Here is a 24,580-nt window from a genome sequence, read left to right as displayed (position 1 = left end):
AGTACATTCACTCCTCGGGAATCACCAGATGCACTGAAGGAGTCTTGACTCAGATCTTGCAAATCCAACAAATTCTCTGTCTGACAAAAGAAAGTAATGAGCTAGTGAGGCTCCTCACAATCAAAAATGTCATTTTCCTTTAAGAGGAAAGTTCTCATTTTTTTTCTCTTTTCATTTTCCTTCTAGCAAACAGTAAATCAGCCTTTGGAGAAATACATGGTAGCTAATAAAATCCATTTATGCAAGTGCTCCTGAATCCTTGCTGAAGCCAAGCTCTCACACAGCAGCATCTGTGAGTCATATTTTCTACCATCTGTGATTGGATAGGTGAATCTGTCTCATCCTGGCAGATCTGCACACTGTTATAAATGCCATTGCCACCAGTCTGGACTATATATCTGGATATGAAGCGATCTGTCCTCAAAATAAATTCACTCAGAACAAAAGCTCGTAGGCCATTTTCTTCTCAGCAACATCACTGTATGGGCAAATCAAAATTATTCTGAAAACTCACGACCATGAAGACAGATCATAGTCCTTACTCTCCACAGACTTGCCATCTGATCACAGGAGATATAAAATCGGACTAAAACTCTGGGATAAAGTTTCTGCTCGTGGAAACTCCTGAGGATTTTCTAGAACTATCACAGGCTGTACCACCTGCCACAGCAACTTCAACTGTTCATTTGGTTATTATTGCATAAACCTTTTGTTGGGCTTTTTTCATTTGCTTTCTAAAGCATATCCATTGTGTCCTGGATGATCCTATCATCCACCAGTTTGTGGGATCATCTGGAAATTTGGCAATCAACAGTAATGGAATATTAGGTTTGTTTTTTATAGTTACGGCTAGGGAAAACTTTCTGTTATTTCTTATCTTACTAGAAACCAATTCTGAAAATGTTTATGACACAGACCTGAAAGCTGTACTCCATTCTAAACCATGAAGAAAGAGGCTTACATATGAAGACTTACATCTCCAGGATGCAACATTAGTTTTGCACTCTCTGATTTCCACAAACAGCTTTCCAGCATGACTGAAGAGTTAATTTATTCCTGTCTTTTCTTCAAAGTTAGTTTCCTTATTACCAGATCACATCCATTTGTCAGAATAAAATATCTTCAAATTTAAAGCTATACTAGCTAAATTTTGCAGTTTGTTTGTTTGTTGGGTTTTTAATTGAATTCATAGAAACATAGAAAGGCTGGAAGTGCTTTTGCATTTATTAATAGGTTTTGATATAAATATATATATTTTTTCTTTTCCATTTAAAATGTAGGATCTTTTTTGCTTAAGGAGGAAATTCTGGTTTCTCTTGTGTAGATCAACCCTGTCTAGTCTAGCTGACAGAGTAGTCCTTGCCTTCTGGCACTAGCTGGATAAACACTTAATGCTATTAATTAAATTTTTTTTTTCAGTAGTCACTTCCCCAGACTCCTGGGATGGAATCTGTGGAGAGAAACTCTCTTTAAAGAACCCCTCTGTGAAGCTTCCTCGACCTTATTCAATTAAATGAATATCGCTGACATCAATTACAAAAGTTCTCAGAAATCTGAAACCAAATATTCTTCTCCCTGATACACACAGAAATCCTGCTGATCAGAGTCCTCCCTCTGAACTGGAGGGGAAAGAAAGAAAATACAGTTTGCAGGGAAAAAAATTGTAAAGTCTGTGAGCTTGCAAAAGGGACCATAGAACCACTCATGAACTTGCCTTCAGGATACTCTCTCCACTGCAAAAACAAACCTTTCATTTCTCTCAGCGCAGTTCAGGGACACCTTGGGCTTGCTCCCCTACATTAAGTGGGTTGGCACAAGTGGGATGGTGCCAGGAGGTTGGGGATGCAAAGTCAGTGGTGGGTGGGTGAACTTTACCCTACGTGGGCTGAGGGAGATTCTATCTTAGAGTTATTAAAGCCATTAATATTGTAGTGAACTATCCTGTAATACATTCTTAATTTCTATTTTGTAATGGAATGAGAAAAAAGGACTATTGAAAACACATTATGCATTGTTCCCAGTAACTCCACAATGCTTTTTTCAACAGCTATTATGAGTACTTCCTATAATAGATTGTATGATTAGTATTGGCAATGCCTCAAGCTGCAATTACATTCGTTTTAATGAGTGAATGCTAACTTTTTAAAAAACGTGTTGCAGTATTAAGGATTTTGACCAGTAAGTCAAAGGGAGTAAAAAGCTAAGTTTTATTCTCTTAGAGGTATTTTGACTGATTTGATAGAAGACTTGTATATCTACTTATAAATTAAAAAAAAAAAAAAAAAAAGCAAAACCGAAAACTCAATATTTCTGTTTCCAGAGAAGATCTGCAGCAACACCTATAGTCTAAGAACTTGGTGACTACCTTTCAGGACAATGGAGTGTGTGGCACTCCTGACAATAATGGACAATTGGATATGATCAAAAAGCTTGGCTTTGAGAATTAAATAGCTACAGTCACTAGCCTGCTAAAGCACATATTGCTAAAATGTCTCTTCTTTGGTGACTCCTGTTCAGGATAATTGCATCATTGGGCAGACTCACTCTCCCATTAATGCTATTGCAAATGTGGATGTGTTGACTCTATGCCCCACTGCCAGGAGAAGAAATCGATTGGAAGATACCTTTGCTCTTTTCCAACTCATATAAAAAAAAAAAAAAGTAGGAATATCCTAGTGGAGATGATCCCTAGGGGAAGCAGAAGATAGAAACTTTGCAGAGGTTAGAGACGGAGAGAGATTAAGCAATGGGTTAAAAAAAGTGATAAAAATCCTCGTTTTTGAAAGCCTGAGCCTCAGTTATGACTACAATGCACTAGAGAATTGGAGAGGTGATTGTTTCACTAACATTGGTAATCCAACCATAATGAGCACACAGTTTGTTTTTCAATATAAATCTATATTGAAATGACTATTTTTCACAAAATTATTTTGAAAGGACAAAAATAAGAAACATGTTAGTCTGAAAATGGTGCTAAGAAATCCAACTTGACAGCATTAGAATTAACCATTCTTGCTGGTGTTCTGGAGAACTCTTAGAAAAAACCCTCAACATTGTGTTAACCTCTGCTCACAACCATCAGTAAAGCAAGATGTGCTGCCTTGAGAAACCTGCATATCCCACCAAAACAGCAGGTCAAATTCACCTTTGAGAGAAATGCACTTGTTGAGCTCAAGAACACATGGAATAAATGTAAAGGACTTTCTATGAGAGGTGTGAATTCCCATTTTTGGAATTGAAAGGAACCCAAACCTTCAGGAAAAAAAAAAGTGCATGAAAGATTTGAATGTTCAGGGAGAAATATTCTGATTTTGTTTGATATTACAATAAAGTACCTAGACTTTAATATTTTCCTTAATGAAAAATTCTTTGGAAGAGCATACTTCATCATTACCAAATAGCTGGGAACATCAATGCACTTGATTACATTTACAATCCAATTTCAAGCTATTCAGGAATAAATTGCCTCATACTGTATAGCAACATGTTCTTTATTTCTCTGTCATCCAATAGTCTCATAATACATAGAAATTATGGTTGTAGCACCATTTATGAGCACTTACATTTCACATAGAGTTTTCGTTGGTTTTGTCACTACTGAGGTTTACCCTTATCAAGCTGTACCATGCAGAAATTTCCATACATAAATTACTTCAAAAGCAGATTTTTCTTCTAGATGTACAGTTCATTAGCTCAGCTTCTTTCTGTGACATGAGCTTGAGATTTAGCTTCACATTCCATATTTATTTAATGTAAATTTTAGAAATATGATTCCTGTTGTTCCTTGGTTGGCATTTTGGCTGATCAGCTCTTATGAAAACCACGACACTTATTTTACATCTAAGTTTGGATTCTAAAATTACACTGACTATTTTTAAAGCTTTGGACTTAAAATTTATAGTTGTAGCTATTTGGGGAAGAAAAAATCAAAATAATTTAGTTTCCACTTATATCACTTTAGGAAATACTGTATCTGTTTATTAATAAACCATAAGCCATACCTGAATAATTTACACTGCCCTGTAAGTATCAGAGATTACTTGGTCCAGTGGTAAATATTCATAATAAAAAAAAATCCTAAACATAAGCAAATTTCAAACTGTCTTCTTTCTTACTCTCAAAGACTGAACAATAACACTGAACATTTCTTTAGGTATCCATATGCTGGTTCATTTTCAGCAGATGGTCCCTAATAGATTGTTGTACTGTTGGTATGGTTACCCTAAGCAAATTTTTGGATCTTGACACGTCTCCTCTCCAGACTTATGATCTCTCATATATATTTAGTAGAAAACAAGTGTATCCTAGGGGAAATCCATCATATAACTTCTTGTTGTGCACACAAAAAGCTCTAGCACGATTTAAAAAAAAATCCTGGAAAAAATATAAACATTTACAGTCTGAAAACTGACCTGGAAAAATATTTTATAACAGAATTTTCAGAAAGAACGGATTAGATAACACAAACTACATTTATGCTAATTCAGAACTACATCTACATAGGATTTAAGTGAATAAATGAGATGTGGCCTATGAGGTTCTGAACTAAGTGAATAAATGAGATGTGGCTTATGAGGTTCTGACCTAAACCCTATGTCAACATCTGGAAAATTTTGCTTCACTTATTTTTAAAAGATTAAGATAATGGGAAACTTTTTTTAAACCTCTTCAGGACTTCAGTGAGGAAAAACATAGATTGTAATAAATTCTGAATTCCGTAAGTGGCTTGAAAAACTTACGGGAAAGTTTACAGCCAGAGATGACATTCATTCTATAAACTTCCTCACAGAGGTTTCCAAGGGAGGGATGGGGAGAGCAATCAACAGACACAAGCTGAGAAGAGAAGGCAGCAGCACATAAACTCATAACTGTGTAGCCTCCAGCTGCTTTCTCCCCTCTATTTCCCCCTTCCCCAGGGATGCTGTGCAATCACAGGAGCTGGCAGCATCCCTGCAGCTGGCACCGTGCAGGGTAGGAGCACCCAGCCACGGCTGCCCGCCCCGACCTGGGAGATGAGGACCCTGATCCCCAGAAAGAGCCTGGATCATTTCTTACCACTCCTGCTTTTCTATACACCTATTTTTGAACCATTAAATGTTCAAGTTATTCAGGTGGGGTGGCCAGATTTGTTAAGAAAAATGGAGTGCGAAGGTAACAAGATAAAATGTCTGAGAATTCCTGCACTGTTTCACTCAGGTAATAGATTTGCTTCTCAGAAACAAAGAAACAGAAGAATAATTTCTGAAAAAAATATGTTCAGAGAGATTTCTACAGCATAACAAATAATTCTGGAAAGTCGTTATTTTTCTTCATTTGGCACTTAACTGTCTTATATATCAGACCACCTTTCTCAAAACTCCTATTGCTTTTTTCATTATGCACATTTTCTGGTTTAAAGAAAAGAATGAAAAGATGGTAACATAAAACTCTCTCTTTTACTGCACAGTCCTATTGCATGCCCAGAGCAGACTCGCTACGTTTGCTCCATGACAGTGGCATTCTGTAGAAAGCCAAGGCTTCACTGGTGTCCTAATAATCCACATAGGGGAAGGAATGTACATTGTAGAGAACTTAGCAAGCTGTAGTTTTTCAATTATTGACTTTTCAGCCACAACCTTAAACTTTTAGCATTTTCATGAGCCAATTCTTCATAAAGAAAATGGAAAGAGTATTCAATTATAGAGAGAGCTGCATGCATCAGCAAGAGGGGCCTTTACATCTTTGCACACCTCATCAGCTTGAGCTAAAAGAGTCACTAGAAGCTATCAGGATCTGTACAACTGCATAACAGGAAGAAAAGGCACATATTTTGCCAGTAGGTTTTACAGATACACATTAATAGAAAGAAGAACAGTAAAATTAAAAAATCCTGTGTTCAGATTTTATGCTCTGCCCACACTTCTTGTGAAATCATTTTGGTCAGTCCTAATTTCAAGTTTTTCTTGTCTCTTTCTCCATTCTCATTCCTGCTTTGATTTCCTAGACTACATCCCTACTTTTCAGGCGTCCCATTCTGCCTCTAAATTTCAATCTTAATCTAATTTTAAACCAGACCTAGTTCTTCAATTACAGCTTGCCATTTAAATACCATACTCAGGCTCTGCATTCCATCATGCTCAGCTTTCTTGATCACTTCTTACAGACCTTCCTGCCTTTGCTGGCTTTGAAATTTAGTTTGCAAAGGAATTTTAATCCAAATTCAGTCTCCCTCTTCAATATCTTTCCCAGTATATAATCCCAAGATTTTCCTATTTTTTTTTCTCATCTGGACAGGCTTCTCTCTTGAAGTAATTGGCAGGAAACCTGATTTCTCCTCTTCAGTCTCTTTCCTGCTCCCAGTCTCTTGGCCCTGAAGTTCCTTTGCACTGCCAGCCTCCCTTCCCCATCCTACTGTCAAAAACATAATCTGTGCAGTCTCCTTCCGATCTTTGCAAGGCATGAAGACCTCAGCTCTCTTCAGTACTCTCACAAGGACCTAGCAGGCCAAATGGATGACAACAAATTTGCCAGATGGCAGCCTGACAGGCATAGCTGAGTCAGGTTAGACTGATAAGTCATTTTTGTCTATTGTGATTATTTGTAGCTTTCTTTCCCTTTGATATTACCAACACAGAGAAAAGCTTATGTGAAGGAGTAGAATAATGTTGGCCAAACTATAGTACAAGCCTAAAGAAAAGAGGCTGCTCTACACCCCTTTTGTCATTATATTATGGATTTATCTTGTAACAACTTAGTCAACATAAAGACATATGTCACCAGAAATCTACAGCAGTAGTAATAACTGACTACAATGATAATATTTTCAGTGAAAATTGAAGATAAAACATTCTTTCTCTGATGCCACAATTGAAGAATTAAGTCCAAATAGGCAAAGCCAGAGTGTACTCTGTTGGGTAAGACAAGCTTATCGTGGCAGCATCAACTGAGATGTATGGTACTTTCAAATATAACAAATGCAACAAGGCAACACTGTGGCCTTGATCATCTTCACGCTTTAGTGCAGCCATCTACAAATGGCTAAATGCTTGTCTTTGTAGGAGGAGAATTTATAACATTTATGGAGGCTTTAAATATTACTACACTGAATTTCTGACTATTCTGGGTTTTATTTGGCATTCAGCAGTTGTTCAGGAGCAATCACTGTGCAGGAGTGCTTCAACACCCCCAAAAACCCAAGACAGTGCAGATCCTACAAAACAGACAGCTTCTCATCGTTCTAAATTTTCCAGAAGGCTTCGTTCTCTAAATGGTTCAGCCAGCTAAAGCTTCCCCAGGACACCACATGCTCTCCTGCCACTGATATTCTCCCCTCTCTCCTCTTATCCACTGCCAGCCCTCCTGCTGCCAAGGAAAACAATAAACCAGTCCCCACCTCTCTCAGAGCAGAAGACATTCTGCAGCCCAAAACAACAGAAAGGAGATGTATGAAAACCAGAGCTGCACCTCAATTATAACTGTTACAGTTATTTTTAATACTATTTCACTTTCCATTATCTCCGCTAACCTCTTCAAAACTCAAAAATAATTTATTTCCCCCTACTGGTTTTGTCATTTCCATTTGACAAAAATTGATCCCCTTGCACCCCTCTGTTTCCAGCTAAAACTAATGCATTTTTAATTTGCTTCCTTTGAGCCCTAGCAAGATCAAAGATGGTGACAGAGGTCTGGGAATTTTGCAAAATTTATCCTTAGTGGTCTGATAAAAGAATGAGTATATTTTGAATTTTATTGTTTATTAATTTCCAGTAACAGAAGAGTGGATGTATAAAAGGGTGAAAATAAAATAGACTTTTGAAAGCTTTATAAACAGCAGTTAATGAGAACCTTCAACTAATTCAAGATGCTCTAACTCATTAAGTTTCACTTTCCACTGCAGTAATATGGAGCTTATTATTATTATTATTATTTAAATTTCCATATATTCCTCACACTGAGACAGATATCCACTAATCCCTTCAAAAAGCCACGTTGTACACCAAAGTGTACAATAAATGTACAGAAGCTTGCCCTATCTAATGAAGATAAACAGATTTACTCATCATATTCTCTCCTTTACTTAACACCCACTTTCAAGAAATTAATTAACCAGTGTTTTCAACAGCCACACAGGGATTCTTTCACTCTCTGAAGAAATTTCACTGTTGGCAAATATTTTCCTGAAGAAAATATTGAGGATGACAGGCAAAGGTTCTATGCCTAAAGGTCATACAGATTTTACTGTCATATTTTATACAGGTAGTAACTGAAGTGATCACAAATGAATAAGATCCACACTACTTAAACAATTTTGGAACTTTGTACTTCTCTGAATGCAATGCCAGTCTGCTCTGTCATGGCACAACTAGTTTAGAAACATTAATGTGCTTCTTTCATGTGGCACTACCTTTGTGTATTTGTCAGTTTAGATATGGTTTGCAAAAATTTCTACTTTCTGTGCATCCATAGAAAGAAAATACTTTGACTGTAAACTACATCTGCAGAAAATGGAAATGTCATTCTTGCAAGACATAAGTAAAGAATGCCATGTTTTTCAGTTGACTCCTAAAAACACTTTTATCTATCCTGGCAAATCAGAAACAGAAAATATATGACTAGTAAACACTTATCTGGATAGCTGATTTGTTTTACATAAAGAAAACTGTCACACTTCATGATTCATACTTATGATTTGGAGTGAGATATCTAAATAAAGAATTCTTTAAAGTTTACAGAACAACATGTGTTATTGACTTAATTCTAGAATACTGAGGAAGGTAGCCTAACAGCCTTGATGTTTCCAGTATCACTCAGAGCAAAGCAGCTCATTGGTCATCATCCAGATGTCTGGAAGTTTATCTCTCTTATACTGGTCAGTATCTTTTTAACTGATCTTAAATGATTTTAACATCCAGCTATGCACAATCAATTGCAATTTGCAGTTGGTGATGAGCCCCTTGAAGAACAGAGGCAACAAAGAATTTGAGGATTATGTTTAATTAACAGACAGTGAAATTTATTATTGAGTAGCAATTTGCAGATCTAAAATGCAATGTTTAAAAAAAAAGGAAGCAAAAGCTCAGTGACAGTCCATTGCAGTACCTGCTCACTCCTATCTGAAATAGTATGTGTTGGAGGAATTATAAAATTCTGAGGATAATAAAAGTCATGAAGTCAATGCTTTTATTTGTTAGACTGTAGCGTCTTGTGTAACTTCACTAACTTAAAAAGATTTGTACCAATACGTAAAAAATATTTGCAATGTAAAATTTCATTTCTCAGGAAGGTAAAATCCTGGCTTATCTTTGTTAAAAAATTTTAATATAGGAAGTGTGAGATCCTTGAAAAAAATTAAGAAAAAAATGTATAAAAGAGTCTGGTAGTATAAACTCACATGTTAGAATAGGCTCTTTGCAAACATGCAAAAAGAGAGGTTTCCATTTCAGTCCACCCAGAGCATCCTGGTTTTGGTATAGAAATTTTTTATAATTTTAGTTAGTTTAAAGATATTTTGTATTTATTAATCTTTTTTTTTTTTTTTTTAAGAATGATAATGAAGTGGAGCAAACCTGACATGGCCAAATAGGAGGGGCAAGTACTAATTGGATGTGGTGCCAGAGTAATAGATCCAGTTCCAGACACAGCATGTAATTCCTTAATAACCTCAGACATAAATCTTCTTAGAAACTGAGTTAACTCTCTCCCTGTCTAACTAAAGTCCATTCCTTCTAAGGGAATGATGTATCCTATAGTGAGAGACTCCTTACATATTGCAATTGAGGAAAAATAACATGGTGCTAACAAAATAAAAATTAACAACAGAGATCTTTTACAACCACACATAACAAAAAAAAAAAAAAAAGAGTAATCTGACAAGTTTTTGGAATATTCTTCTACTTAATTTGGTTATATATAACTCTTTATTGGTTATTAGAATAAAACTATTCAGGAGCACATAGAAACTTCTGCTCATTCTATAAAAATATTAATTTTGTTTTTCTGTTTCATGAACATTTCTCTTAATGTCTTTACCAGCAAAATGTTTTCTACTCAGTGTTTTTCCAATTTATTAATAAAATCATGTGATAAAAAGTACTTCATGTATGAAAAGAAGCTTAACGGGAAAAATATCATGAAGAGCTGCACTACTCCTAGACTGAAACTAATGCTTTACAGAAAATGTGCTGTACCAAAAATGACAGAGACAACTATTGTGGTTCAATTCTGACCAATCTTAGAATAAACTTATGCAATTTGAACATTAATTAGAAATGTGAAACTATAAGCAGCACTTTCTCTTGCTTTCTCCTATCAATCCCTGAGAAATCCTCAGGTAATACCCATGTCTTAGACAGATATAATCAGAAAACATTAATAAGCAAATCTACCAGAAGGAGACATCTGGATGCTGAAGCAACATACTAAGAGGGAGCAGAGATCCAAATTCACATTTACATTTTACAGCCAACTCCACTGTAGACCTTTTATAATAAAAAGACTGGAGGGCTGATGCTTGACTCCAATTCCAAGAGACTAAAAAATAAACCAAAAAGCCTTAATATCAAATTATTCAGGATCTTTGGATGTGACACATGAACAGTCAGCACTGCTATGGCCATCCAGGAAAGGCATGAAAACAATTAGAAAATTGCATTAGCAGGGCAACAAAAAAAGACTCTATTTCCTCTCACCTTTTTCTTCATTTTTACATTTTTGAATATTGCATGGACTCTCCACGTTTTTGCAAACATTGCTCCAAATGCAGTTGTGTATCCCACTGTAAGAATCCATGTTCGGACCTAAAAACGTATATACATAAAAAAAAAAAAGAAAAAGTTACTTAGATAACTTAGAAAAGATACTTAGATAACTTTAGACAACTTTTTTATCAAGACCCTGAGGAAAAAATCTGAAGAACTTGAAAAAACTTGATATTTAGTAATTTCTCATTCGTTGCTTACTTGCTCTTTTACTCATCCATCCATTCCCTCCATAAATGAAACAAATCTAGATGCTGTCATATATAAACCCATAAATCTCTTAAAATATTCTGCTTTTTTACTTTTATTGTGTTCTTTGCAGATAGAGGAAAGAAGCAGTGGAGAAACTCAAGAGACAGACTACAAAAAGCACTCAGGGAGGTAATATTAATAGCAACATTTTGAACAGAAATGAACAGAGAAATAGAGATGTAATTCAGACCAAATAAGAAAAGATTGTACTATATGAGATATGCATCACTCAATGAAAAACCCAAGCATTTTAGAAAGATAAGAACAACAGATTTTAAATTATCCTATGAGAAACAATGGCAAAACAGGAACATAGTTTTGGTTGGCAAGCCTCAGGAACAATGCCCAAGTCAATGACAATACCTGCAAACGTGGCCTAAGAAAAAGGAGGTGGTGAGCTTGCACAGAGCAAGGGTGCAAGGTTTTGGGCTGTTTTTTCCTTTTTCTTCTAAATAGAAAACTTCAAATTGACCAAGAATTACAGAATACAGATTAAAAAAGTTTTTTATACAATTCCTCCCCTGCCCGTAGTAACTTGTACATAGGCCCTCATTTTTCAACTTGCTTTGAGCCAGGACAGTGATATTCAGAGTTGCAGCAAGCTCTGCACTGCCCTCTCTAATTCCTAGGAAATTTCTGTTTCCAGGTTTGGCTGTTTGGAAGCTTTTTTTTCCTGAGCAGGTCATGTTCTTCCCAAAGATGGATCAGAGACTACAAAGCACAGCAGGTAGAAGACTATGTGAGAGGAACAGCATGGAGCTGGAAGCCAATAGTTAAATCTGAGAGCCTGAGAAATCATGAGGAGGAGGAATAATCTCATCCTCCTTTAAGAGACTTCACACACACCAACCCATAAAAAGGGAGTACCAACCCATAAAACTGCACAAAATTGAACAAAGAAGTAAAAATCCGAAGTACTCTACCTTGCAGATGAAAAAACTGGGGGAGAGACAATGGCAAAACACAGAGAAAGGAAAGCTAGAAAAAGGGAAAGCCAACCTTTTTTTGGCCATGTTGACTATGCATGCTTGGCCAGCAGAGATGTTTTGTGATATAAAAAACCAATCTGATTTAGAGAAACTAGGATGTTCTAAGAAAGCATTTGGGAAATATTATTTAAAGAACCTAAAGGCAATGTTTTTCATTAGAAACCAGCCTAGTTTCACATCTAACTTCTGGAGAGTTTGGGATTTCTAATTTGTAGTTTCAGGATATGCATATTGATGAGAAACTAGGCATTCTAGTAAGATTCAAAACTTGACATCTAAGATAATCCTGATGAATAGCCTAAATGTTTCATATCTAAAAACATGCTATTTTTTGCCTTCTCAAATATTTCCAGAATTTAAGTTTTTGTATTCAAAATGTGATCTTTCTACATAAAATTTTCTGCCGAAAACAAATTCTGACTTTTAATAGTGTTTAGAGACTAGGTGTGAAGGCAGGGAAAAGAAAAAAAAATATACTCATTCAAAAACTATTGATAAAGCAATAGAATTACTGCAGTTAATAATTAAATAAGACACCCATGGCCCAAAATAATGAATTAGTAAGAGAAAAGTGGTTCTTCCCTATGAGAGTTGTGAGGCACTAGAACAGGTTGCCCAAAGTGTGGATGCTCCATCTCTGGAAGTGTTTAAGGCCAGGTTAGATTTGGCCTTGAGCAGCCTGGTCTCATGGGCGGCATCCTTGCCCACGGCCATGGAATTGGAACTGGATGATATTTGATGTACCTTCTGACCCAAGCCATTCTAGGGTTCTATAAAAAGTACACACAGTACCATGAGTCTTAACATTAGAAAATGTTGTGATTGTGCACAGAAGACTGTTTGGATATTTATATGTATATATTAATGACTTAGTGGCATCTAATGTTGTGGTTTATCTGTTGCATTGTTGATAATGACCTTGAATGTAGAGTTGATTTATTCCTGGGTAATCTTGCTATTCATAAAACAATTGTGATTAGATTCAACAGGAGTTTTGCCACTTTGTGACATTCTTGATATTGAAAATGAAATCCCTAAAAAAACAACAACAACAACAACAACAAAAAATAGAAAAAAAGAAATAGATATTTAGGCCAGCAAAGCATTATTTTTAACCTCATTATTTTTCAAGTCTTTGCTCATTAGCCACTATCCTGCATTATACTTCAGTAAAACCAGTTAGATCAACTCCAATGGATTTAAAAAATACATTTCATATCATTGTGTTCATACTAGCCAGTTACATTTTTTTTGACTTTACATCAATAACCATACTTAGCATTCAATCCTTTTGCTGCTATTAATAAGTATTCAGCTCTTTTGTATACAGCTTAGTGGTATATTTGGCAAACAGATACATGGTATTTTCGTGTCTCTAATAAGACTGTGTTTTGTTCTCACTGAAACAGTAATTGTCTCTTGGGAATACTAATAAATTCAATTATGCTCATAATATGTTTCTAACTCAATATTCAGAAAAATGTTATTTCTAGCATGTTTGATTAAAAAAGCTTTATGTATCTCTGATTAGGATTGTGCATACTAGAATAACATTACTGACTGTATGGGAAATGTGTTAGTTTAAATATACCAGGATTTTGTCAAAATGAGATCATTGTTGCTAAGAAGGAGATGACAAGTTTCAGATGAAAATTAATTTTTAATTTTGAAGAAAATGACCTCAAATTTGTCTGCTATAATTCATTAATGCAGCTGGCAAAATGAAAAATTTAGAAAACAGCAGAAGTCTCTGAAATTCTTATATCTGCTCATTTATATTCTTAAATGTATTATACCTCCACATCCTACTCATTTGAAAGAAAGTGATAAAAATTTCAGTAATTGAAGAGCATGACCATGATGCTGTACAACTGATCCGCAATTCTCTCATGCTGGAAGTTTCTAGCGTTGTGTTTGCCCAGAAGCTGAAGAAAACCACCCTTCCCTCAGAACCCACCAAACAATCAGGAAAATCTCTCCTCAGTAGACAAGAACCTGCATTCAAATGCCTGCTCCTAAATAGACACAAAACCTGAAAAAAAAATTTCTTAAATGGTTAGTTCATTACATAATTCATGATGCCTTCAATTATTTCAGGGTATGCATTCAATTACCCACTTATATGTCTTGGTTCCCTTTTTTATGAATAAGATGAGTTGATTATTTGAATATGTCCTAAAAATATTGTGTTTTCTATAATTCAAAGATAACATGCAAGTGTCAAATGAAATTCTATCATTTGGTATACAACAATTAAGTATTCCAACACAGATAGTAAAATGGAGTTTTCTATGTCTGTTCTCTTTTTAGGTGATACATTATTTTGGTTTAGGGTCTATTTTTAAAAACATGATTCAGGAATTTTTTCTTTTTATAAATTACCTGATAGAAGCTCTTACAGGTGCATTAACTGTGATAACTAAAAAAACCCTAGAAAACATTTATCTGGTGGATTGCACAGCTGATAAACAGTAAACAGTGAAAGTATCTCCACAAAGAAAGAGATCTTGACTTGCAGACTTGAAACCGATATCACTGTGATTAAAAAAAAAAAAGTCTACCCTCATCAAATATTAAACTTTAAACAAATATTGTAAGTTTCAGCTTAAGAGTCCTTGCATCTATGAAGAAGATGTTACTTACATCTCATAGGAGCATTTCTTTTTATTTACCTTTGGCAGTAAAACCCCTCTGTTTTTAACCTATCCATAAGGTGCTAAACACCTTTTACTCTTTCAAGGACGACAATTCTTCTGCCAGATAATAAGCACAGATAGGTTAACAATCTTATGTAATATTACTTTGAATTCAATCCTATTTCCTCTCAACCTTGAGCTTTTGCTGGGTAGTCCATATTTGCTGTTATTTGATATCTTCACACAAATCTATCGGAGTCTTTCCCATCATCTCATTATGGGAATGGTGAAGTGGTTACTAATTATGTATCTGTGTAACAGACATAAAAATTACCTGATATACCACTCATTATTAACAAAAGAAGCCATCTTATTGTGAACAATGAGTTAGTAAGGGGAAATTAGCAAGTGGTGAAAGTACCAGAAACACTCTGAATAAAGAAGTAAAAGCCTCTGTTTATACATTCTAAGAATGAAGCTTAGAAATAAACCCGACATTTTAGGTGTTGCTAACTTTCAGGTAAACAATATTATTGTAATTATTTTTTAATGTTTTGTTTATATATAATTACAATTCTATATAATATCATAAAATAAGGTTATCTTGGAAAAATAACTGAATTCATGAAAAGTTAAAACTTTAATTTTTCAAGAAGTTCCATTATTTTCCTTTATTTGACCACCAGTGCCTATGCATTCAGAAGACCACACAGTGACAATCCAGCAAGGAGTGCCTGGGAAGGTCTTGCAAGTGGATCAAGCAAGTGATGCATTTTACTGTTTTGTTAAAATGAAAGAAAAAATATAACCACCTGAACTGAATACACTACACACTCTGGTTTTTCAGGTTGCAGCTTTGTTAATGCTAATTTAATCCAGTTTGCCAGTCTCAAGTGAAAAAAGAAGATGGGATTAAAGACTCAGAGTGATGAATAAAAACCCCCAAGTACCAGCCCAAAGAACCTTCATGTGTTAAAAGCTTCAAACTTCTTATCACTTCTCTAGGTGACTTTTTTGTTTTACATTTTGGTTTTGTTTTTGTTTGAACAATGGCATAGTGAAACTGCTTGGTTAAGAACTCCCTCCGTTAGTAAAACATTTAAACTATTCTTCTGCAGAGGAATCACTCAGGTTTAAGATTCTTGCAAACATACTTTTCCCCACCTCAAGATGTTAATTTTTTAAAAATAAAATAAAATAATGTTAGTTTTTTTAAAATAAAAATTGCAAATATTTCTTTTGTAGGACTTGACAGTCTTCTCTCCAGCTTTGTTTATGAGACTTGGACTGATTCTCTTAAGTAATATTGATAATGAAGCAGTTCTACACACACCCTGGGAAGCAGCTGCAGTGCCCACAGGGTTAGCATGCAGCTGAACATCACTGCTGAGCAGCTTGGTGGCATCTCAGTACTAGATTTAGGTATTAAACAAATGTGAAAATAAACCATGCTGTGCATTTAGCCCTGGAGAGCACAATTGTCTTTAAGTGGACAATTGTATTGATTTCTGTGGAGTATGCAGGAGTTGGAAATTAAGCACCTTCTTTTTTTCTTGGAAAACTGGGGACATAATGGATAATTATGATGAACAAAAATGTGTCATCTCAACAAATTTTCACTGGGTTATGGCTCTGCTTCTATTAATGATGGCAAAATTGATTGTGTGAACACAAGCAGACCCCAAAGAATGAGTTCATCCCTTTGAATTATACTTTTCTCGTTTATATCAGACATTTTTGACAATTTTTTATGACTTTTAGCTCTTTTTTTTAGGATTTGTGTGGCACTAGCACAGATTCCTGTAAAAAATAAGTGGCAATAATGTTAGAGAATTGAATCCTGCTGTTTTCACATAAATTATATACAGAGGTTCATTGCATGCTGTGAGATCTCCTGTAGTGATTTCTTAATATCCTTTAGATAATTTTTCAGAGTTAATCTATGGGTAGTGTAAAAGATGTTATCATTTCTCCTGTTTCTATAAGGAGGCTTTAAAAAATGTCTGCTGTTTCTACTGAAGAAGAGGAAAACATTCTAAAAATATTACCTTAATAAATCTCTGGCAAGGTTGAGGTGTATTTGCTTCAGTATATGACATAACTTTTTCTAGGATCTATTCAGCCTTATAACTTTTGTCTGTACTCTTTTTTCTTTACCCTCAAGAAAATGTCATTTACTAAAATAGAAGCTGATCAGGCTCATGTTAAACTCAGTAAGAGAACTGCTGTTGAATTAAATAGGAGTGAGATCAGTCTCAGACTGAACGACAGTGAGAACAATTATGGAAGTGATTATACAGAAAAGGAAGATTAAAATTAACAGCTAAACAATTAAGTAGGAAATAAACTGAAGAATACACACAAAATTAAAAAGGCCAGATGAAAAACACAAACAAAGGCTCTGGTTTCCAGAGACAAAGAAATAGATTAGAGGTCTAAATCCTTTTGCAGTTCAATAGAAGTTGAGTGTCTGTCTGTTGGATTTTCTTTTAAATTCCTGGCCAAAACGAAACAGTTTGAGGAAAAGGATTAGGCAAATATAAAGTTTAAAGACAGGAAACATCCTCTCCCAGAAAAAAATAATAATTCTACAGCAAACCAAGACAAAACCTGGAGTTTTGGGGAATGTCTGAAGAGCATAAAGGGCATGAATAAGACCATATCATCAGCTACTATCCAAATATCAAGGCCACATGCTATTTGGTAGTACAGGGTCTAGTCCAAGAGCCTCTTGCCCAGAGAGAAAACCACAGCTTTATTGGTGGTGCTGTCTACATGTTTTCCTTTCAGTCTGTTGCCTCAAAATTGATTAGACAGAGGAAATGCAAAGTGACAAGCGAAGAAAAAGCAGAAATAAATAAAAAGACAGAAGGCTCATACATCTTCTCCCTCTCTCTGCTTTAATACTAGAGACAAGTCCCTCCTTTTAGACCTGCACTGAGCCAGCTTTTGGAGTTTTAGTAAATTGCCCACCATCTCCCTCGCCCTGCAGACTGCTTCCAACCCTAGGAACCCAATCCACAACAGTTCACAAGGGTCTTTTCCTTCCTGTTCCTCTCTACAGGCTATAAGTCTCTGTTTGATGTGTTTTTCAGGATGTCTCTCCACTCTTATATAACATGGCAATGCCCATCCTACAGAGGTTCAGGGTTTCCCTAGAAAAGAAGAAACGCATGGAGTTCCACCTTGCCTAGCTGTTCTCTCAGCATGGCAGATATAAGAATATTAAATAGGAAACAGTAAAAAAAGAAAAAAACCTTCCTTTCACAGTGTTGCAAGGCACAGAGTCAAAACTGTTCATGACCCATAATTAAGAATAATAATTGTTGAAAATGCAAAGTGCATCTGAATATCTGGATACATTTAAAGGTCACATTTTAAAATGCACCTTTGAGAAGATATAAGGTTTATAACATCTACAGTTGCCATAAATGCACATGTCCTCAAGATATTTTTCTGACAAAAACACAAATTCTGGGTAGTCACACACACACTGTAGTAGTGAGCTGGACTTTGTCAGTGGTCTGTACTCTCTCCTCCTCTCTCTCCATCCCACCCCACTGTTTGGTTTTTTCTTTCCGTGCAAAGTGCTTCCAAATGTCCACACCATGGCTGAGAGCAACCAACTGAAATCTAAGAGCCTGAGCACACTCTGCAGTATGCAAAAACCACGCCTTTTTTTTTTTTCCCTTTATCCAAGCCAAAACACTGATGGCTCAGTGAGATCACCTGAAATCACAGAACTTCTGTCTAGATTTGGCAATTAATATAAACGATGCTAACAAGTGAGATGAACAAGACAGAGCATGCTTTATTTTAGTGCCTATGCAAATTACAAGACTTAAATCCTCTTATATTTTATGTGAGACCCTTGCAGAATACTTTGGATTGTAAAGGATATTGAAAGGCAATTTCTATCTGCAGAATAGGTATTTCCTATCAAACATGAACCCTATATTCAATTACTCAATACAGATCATTTGCCCCTTCCCAAACCCTGCAATGATCCAGTGCAGCACACTGCCCAGGAGAAAGTCCTGCTGCACATCAGACTACCAAGACTGAGGAGAAGAGCTGTTTGCTCTACTACTACCTAATGAAGGAGGCCTTTTTTCTCACTATGGGTGAGAACAACGTAGAGTACTTTAAACATCTTCAGCCCCAACTTAATAATTAGATTTACTTATTTGAGGAAGATGCATAACAGAGAAGACAGTGGTTGTCCTCAGGACCTAGTAGTTTTTTATTCAATAGCAGTACCAACTTGGAAAGACATTACTCATCTTAAATGTAAATCATGAAATTCTCAGCGGAGTGTATTACAGAAGTCTAAACGTTATGATCCTATCTAATATTCTCGCTACTTTAAGTATCTCTATTTAGTATGTCACTTTAAACTCTATTCATAGGATATGTCACTAGCATTGCTAATTTTGAGTCTCTCTCTTCCATATAATGGCTGCTTTCAAATATGCTTCCACTACTTTCATTTTTCCAGTTGGCATCACATCTCATTTCACATCCTTACTTCTAACTTTTTTGGTTTTTTTTTCCTATGATACCATAGTGGTTCTGAGATTAAAAACAAAGACAAATCACTCTCCTTCTCTCTCTCTCTCAAATACTTTGTACTTTGGCATACATATGGACGTAATAAAATATTGTATTTCTTTTTCTGTGCAATCAATAAAGTTGCTATTAAGTAAGACACTATCTAATGGTTCAGTAAAACACTGACCACTTTCTCAGAACTCGCTTCTCTGAATCATTCTAATTCCATGTAATTTGCGTTATAAAGTATGATACCTAATCTTTAATTCTGACATGGAACTAAATTATGTTACATTTGCTATTATGAGTTTTTACTGTGAAAACACAGAATTATTATGTATTTAATTATACTTGATTACCTTTCCATAGAAAATAGGCATACCAAGATAAAAATGAGAGTGTTTAGGAACCAATTATCCACTATATCACTCTGTCACAGAGTCCACATTTTATAATTTTAAAGACTAATATAATACCCTTATTCAGCAAATTATTTTACTATATGTTTAAAGTGCTTACTGACTCTCAACTACATGTAACACTTGTTTCTATGTTTCGGCATAATAACTTACAGACCACCTCCTCCTACACCCAGTGCCTTACAGAGTGGAAAGTGGTAGTGCAATTTAGCAAATAAATCCTCTGAACCTTTCAGGTTTTACTGGTGTAATTTTGGGTCATGTGTCAGTGTCCTTGGAATATTACAGCATTAGGCTTATGCCACATATAGGCATCAATTGTTGAAAAGTAAAAAATGAGCTGATGTAGCAAAGCATTTCACCCTCCAAACAGCACTACAAATAACGTGCTCTAGAGGAAACAAATCCAACAGAATTGAATGTAAGACCTACAACCTGGAAACTATGTTTCCTGAATTTGTGAGGACAGAATGATAGAATGGCCTGGATCATAAAATACCTTAAAGATAACCTATTTGCAATCCCCTTGCCGTGGTAGGAACACCTTTGTAAACACAGAAGTTTTAAGAACCTCCTATAAGTTTGCCAAAAATTTTCACAATATTAAACAGAGACCATATGTAACATATCCAATTAAGACACTGGCTATTGTGTATATACTGCTACTCTGGTGAGACCTCATCACTTCTGAAACAAGAGGACAATGAGGGTGATTACTTGGTTGAGACAGGGGATAACACTAACAACAGCTTCATAGCTCTGCATGTGTTTATAAAACTTGAATGAAAACTTTTACTTCCCTTCCAATATCTCCTTTCATTGACATATGGTTCTTTTCTGTGTCTGAGATACTGTTGTTACACCCTTATGACTTGCCTCACTGGCTTTTTATGATTGTTCTCAATTGTAACTGCTCTTTTTAGAGATTTAGCCACAGTCTGAAATAAAATGGGAATTTTAAACTAATCTCTCATGGCTAGAATGAGTAAAAAAATCATGCATTTCAAGGGAGATGGATGATGAAAGAGAGATTTGTCCTGGCCTGATCCTATAAGCAGTTGTGAGTATAAGCAGACCTTATGAAACCACTAAGCATATTGCCCACACAGGAATAGGGATATTCATGGAGCCAAATGTATACTTTGTGGCCAGCAGTTGGTGGATGTTTTGAGGAGAGGAGGAGAGAGACAAGAGTTATTCAACAGGTAAGTGTGTTTGCCTCTCATATTTATGAATTTCCCAGCACTAATTCAGAGTTTTCTAGATACAATAAAAGTGCATCGCCACAGTGAATGGGAGCCATGTAGAGATGATATCTAAGAGAAGCATAGGCTATCCCACTTACAAGAATATAATTGAAAGAAAAAATTTAAAATAATCATTTTAATGAGTAGGGTGTTGAAAAAACCTTCCTAATGGGTGGCCACTGAAGGATTTGTTGCATCTATGACTGTAGTATTAATTGCTGACAGAGCTGGGGTTCATAAGATACATCAGCAGCCATGCACAGGAAAACACAATCAGAAATGCTTCCGTACTGGTCTGAAAATGTGGAAAGCCAAGACTGAGAAGAAATCTCAGACTCTGGTCTGTTTATACAGCATTTAACTATGTAAACCAAAAAAAATGAAATCTCTGCTTAAGGCATGAGGTGATATTTCTTAATCAAAGTTTGGCTTTAGGACACAGCATTCCCCCCCACCCCTTTCACCTAAGTCAAGTAAGTGTTTTACTCAAGTGAAGATCTCCCCTCTATGGCAGACACACAGACCCAACATAATGTTACAGATACAAATTGGAATAAAAGGAAGAGATACATAGGATTTGACAAAATAAGCAGACCACAGTTAAATTTTGTTGCATTTAGAAAATGAGACCAGAGATTACATTTTGAGAGGCAGAGAAAAATCAGAAGAAATGTTCTAGCTCAGAGGCACAGGATTTTGGACATTTGGTTCATTTTTCGGAGTTAAGGCTGAGCTGTTTCACATGTAAAACAGGACTCAAATTTAGTCTTATTTAGTCTTATATAGCTACATTAGGTTGGAAATCTGTTTCCTAGAACAGCTAGATGCTGATAAGTACCTCTGGTTCCCACTTTCCTTCTGTTCAGCAGTGCATGGCTGCTTCCAGAGAAGGGTTGTAGCCCAGTCATACAATGGCCTGCAGCCTGGCAGGGAACTCAGGAGCTCTGGATACAAGCCCCTCCAGATTGAGCAGATAACAAGACTAAAAAATTGCATCCCATGCCACTAGATCCTTCTGCAATGAAGGATGAGAAAAGAATGGGGATTGACATCAACAGTGAATTCCTAATGACACTTCTGCTCCATCAGAAGCTATTTCATGAAAAAGGACGCAATTCCTGAATAAAAAATGGATTGTCATCTTCCTGCTGGCCCCATTGTATTCATAGAGTTGTAGACTGGTTTGTGAGAGGTCAACAGGATCATCCTTTTTTAATCTTTAAAGCATCTCTTTCTACTATCTGTACTGAGAATGAGAACTCTAGCTGTAGGAAGGCTGGATATTTTTTCCTTCTCCTTTCCTAAAGTTTTCCTAAAGTCTCCTTTGCTAAAGCTCCTAAAGTTTAAGTGTCTGAAATACAGCTCTGTCCAGGCCCAGCTAGGGAAGGTAAGACTTTCCCTGTACGTTCACCCATAGTATGTCTTCTAGTCCATCTTGGCATGTGCTATGGAATCTCCAGTGTTTTGAAATGGTCTAACTAAAAAGATCACACAGTGTTTCACTTCTATAAGAATTCTAATCAGTATGGATGGCTTCAGCTGACATATTGGGATGTATTTGCATCAACTAGCTTTAGGTACCCAACTTTCATGTTTTGAATTTTCCTCTTGAAGTAAAATTCCTCTCTTGCTAGCCATGACATCAGAAATTCAGACTCTTAAAAACAACAGGTGCTGTGAATTGCAGCTTTCCAGAGATGTGAAGAAGAATCAAAATGACAGTGAAGGCAACTCCTCAGTAAGTGTCATAATTTTAGGCAACGGGTCAAGCAGTCTTAGAATTTTTTGAGAAGATATTGGATAAATTTAAATGCTGTTTTGTACTGCTTCTGGAAGGAGTATCCCATCCCTTTCTTTGAAAAGACATCTGTGAGTCAGAATAACTGCATATTACATCAAACAATTATGACCAGTTTCTAGGTGGACATATTTGATTTGGTTTCAGAGTTGCTTGTTTTGATTTAAATAGAATGTATTCTATATGGATCAGGGCTTGCAAGAATTTATAGCATAGCATGAAAATAGCAGTAGAAATCTTTGGAGAATCGGCCAAAGAGACTGACTAAAGAGATCTAGAGAAGCAGCAGCCATGCAGTTTAAAATAATATGGAATGTATAAAGAAGTAGCTTTACAGATATTACAAGTTGTCCTGCTACAAACACAAAAATCTTCTTTAGTAAATCATCTTTCTAGATATGATTTCAGTACAAGAATATACATCTACCCTGTAAGTCTGAGGTTAAACCCTAATGCATTTGAGATTTTCCATAAAAAAACAGTAACAATAAGAACAACAACAATAAGAACTACCACAACCACCACCATAATGAAGCTTTGTACATGTTTCAGAATTTGGTCCCAAATAATATCCCAGGAAAGAGCTACAAGAATCAGTGATTTAATGGAATGACACATCCAACCACTGAACTTTTCCATTTGTATTTTCTGTTTCCTGTAAGACTGAATTCAACACGAATTGAACTAGGATATATGGAATTACTTACTGTGCAAAGTGTCTCAAATGTCTTTTCGGAGACGAAGGATCCATCAAGACCAAAAAGAAAAATAGATGCATAAGAAAGCATCCCTCCAAGGATAATAAGGTTGTTCATGTAGGGACTGGACATCTTTATTAGTCTATGGACAAAAGGTGATAGTGCATTAAAGAGGAAAATGTTACTGCTAGGCTGCTACAGCAATAAAGAAGAGCTTTTTGCAACCAGGCAAAGAGACAACTCTTCTAGAATTCCATGAAATCTAAAGGCATGCACAGTATTTGCTGTTTTATATAATTTAGCATTGTTTCAGGTTTTTGAATGCTTAGTAAAAAGACCTCCTCTTTTACTGATGGATTAATTAGCTAAGGTTAATGTTATTAGCAGACAGTCAAACATTAAATAGTAAATTACACTTTTCAGAAAGTATAAAAGAATTTAAATACAGTCTGTTTCAATGCGAGTATATTAGCCAGTGATTTCAATTAAATAGTTCTAAAATACCACCTTTCCGCAGTTTCACATTTTCCTTACATGTATATGTAGATAGATATATTTACATGACTGGTTCTACAAACACAGCATTAAATACGAAAGAATTTGTGATAGAAATAACATGAATGTCTTACTTCTGATTTCTGTTTTTGATGTTAAAGAACAAGAAAGCGCTGGCCATGATCATTCCTAGGATGGTGAGGGCAGAGAGGATGCTGTAGAGAGGCAGGGAGATTTTGCGCAGCTCCTCTTGTATAATTGTTTTGTCCTTTGGAGGCTCGACTCCTAGAATTGCATGAAGAAAAAAAGGCTAAAGCTCAACCAGATGTAGAATTCCTACAAGAATCTTTGCCTCACCTAAGTGCAATACCTTGAGTTAGCACACTTAGCAACCATGAACCACATCAGTAGCTGATGAAATCATTGACTTTGACAGACATATGTTAGTCACATTGATTGACACGAAGATTTGCATTTCTGGGGCAGGTAGATATCCTCTTTGGAAGAAGAGACACAACCATACCCCAGTGCACAACCACATACATGCTAACTAGCCTCATTTTAAAGTAAATAAACACTAAAATGCATACTTTGAGCGCAAATTTTACCAGGAGGTTATGCTTTTTTGAAACAATTGACAGAGCAATGAGTAGAAAACAGAAAGCATCATTTCTGTGCTCACTGTTGTTGTCAGAGCAAATTCTAACAGCCTGTCTGGAGATAAGCCTTACTGTAGCATCACTGGGACAGGGATTGATG

The 24,580-nt window shown here is 35.8% G+C and overlaps 1 protein-coding gene across 2 annotated transcripts in view; it reads right to left on the bottom strand.

The window, feature by feature from the left end:
* GABBR2 (gamma-aminobutyric acid type B receptor subunit 2) overlaps positions 1 to 24,580 on the bottom strand; it is a 458,014-nt gene that overhangs the window by 134,934 nt on the left and 298,500 nt on the right. For both annotated transcript variants that reach the window (XM_064705661.1, XM_064705659.1), the window contains exons 10-12: positions 23,956 to 24,106; positions 23,336 to 23,468; positions 10,668 to 10,775 (exon numbers count right to left, since the gene is read on the bottom strand). In XM_064705661.1, the coding sequence (XP_064561731.1) occupies positions 10,668 to 10,775; positions 23,336 to 23,468; positions 23,956 to 24,106 (392 nt within the window). The remainder of the gene's footprint in view (positions 1 to 10,667; positions 10,776 to 23,335; positions 23,469 to 23,955; positions 24,107 to 24,580) is intronic.

This window comes from Zonotrichia leucophrys, chromosome 2 (genome assembly GCF_028769735.1).
Source record: "Zonotrichia leucophrys gambelii isolate GWCS_2022_RI chromosome 2, RI_Zleu_2.0, whole genome shotgun sequence".
NCBI lineage: Eukaryota > Metazoa > Chordata > Aves > Passeriformes > Passerellidae > Zonotrichia > Zonotrichia leucophrys.
Note: the sequence above shows the minus strand (reverse complement) of the source record. Positions and strands in the feature narration are given on the sequence as shown.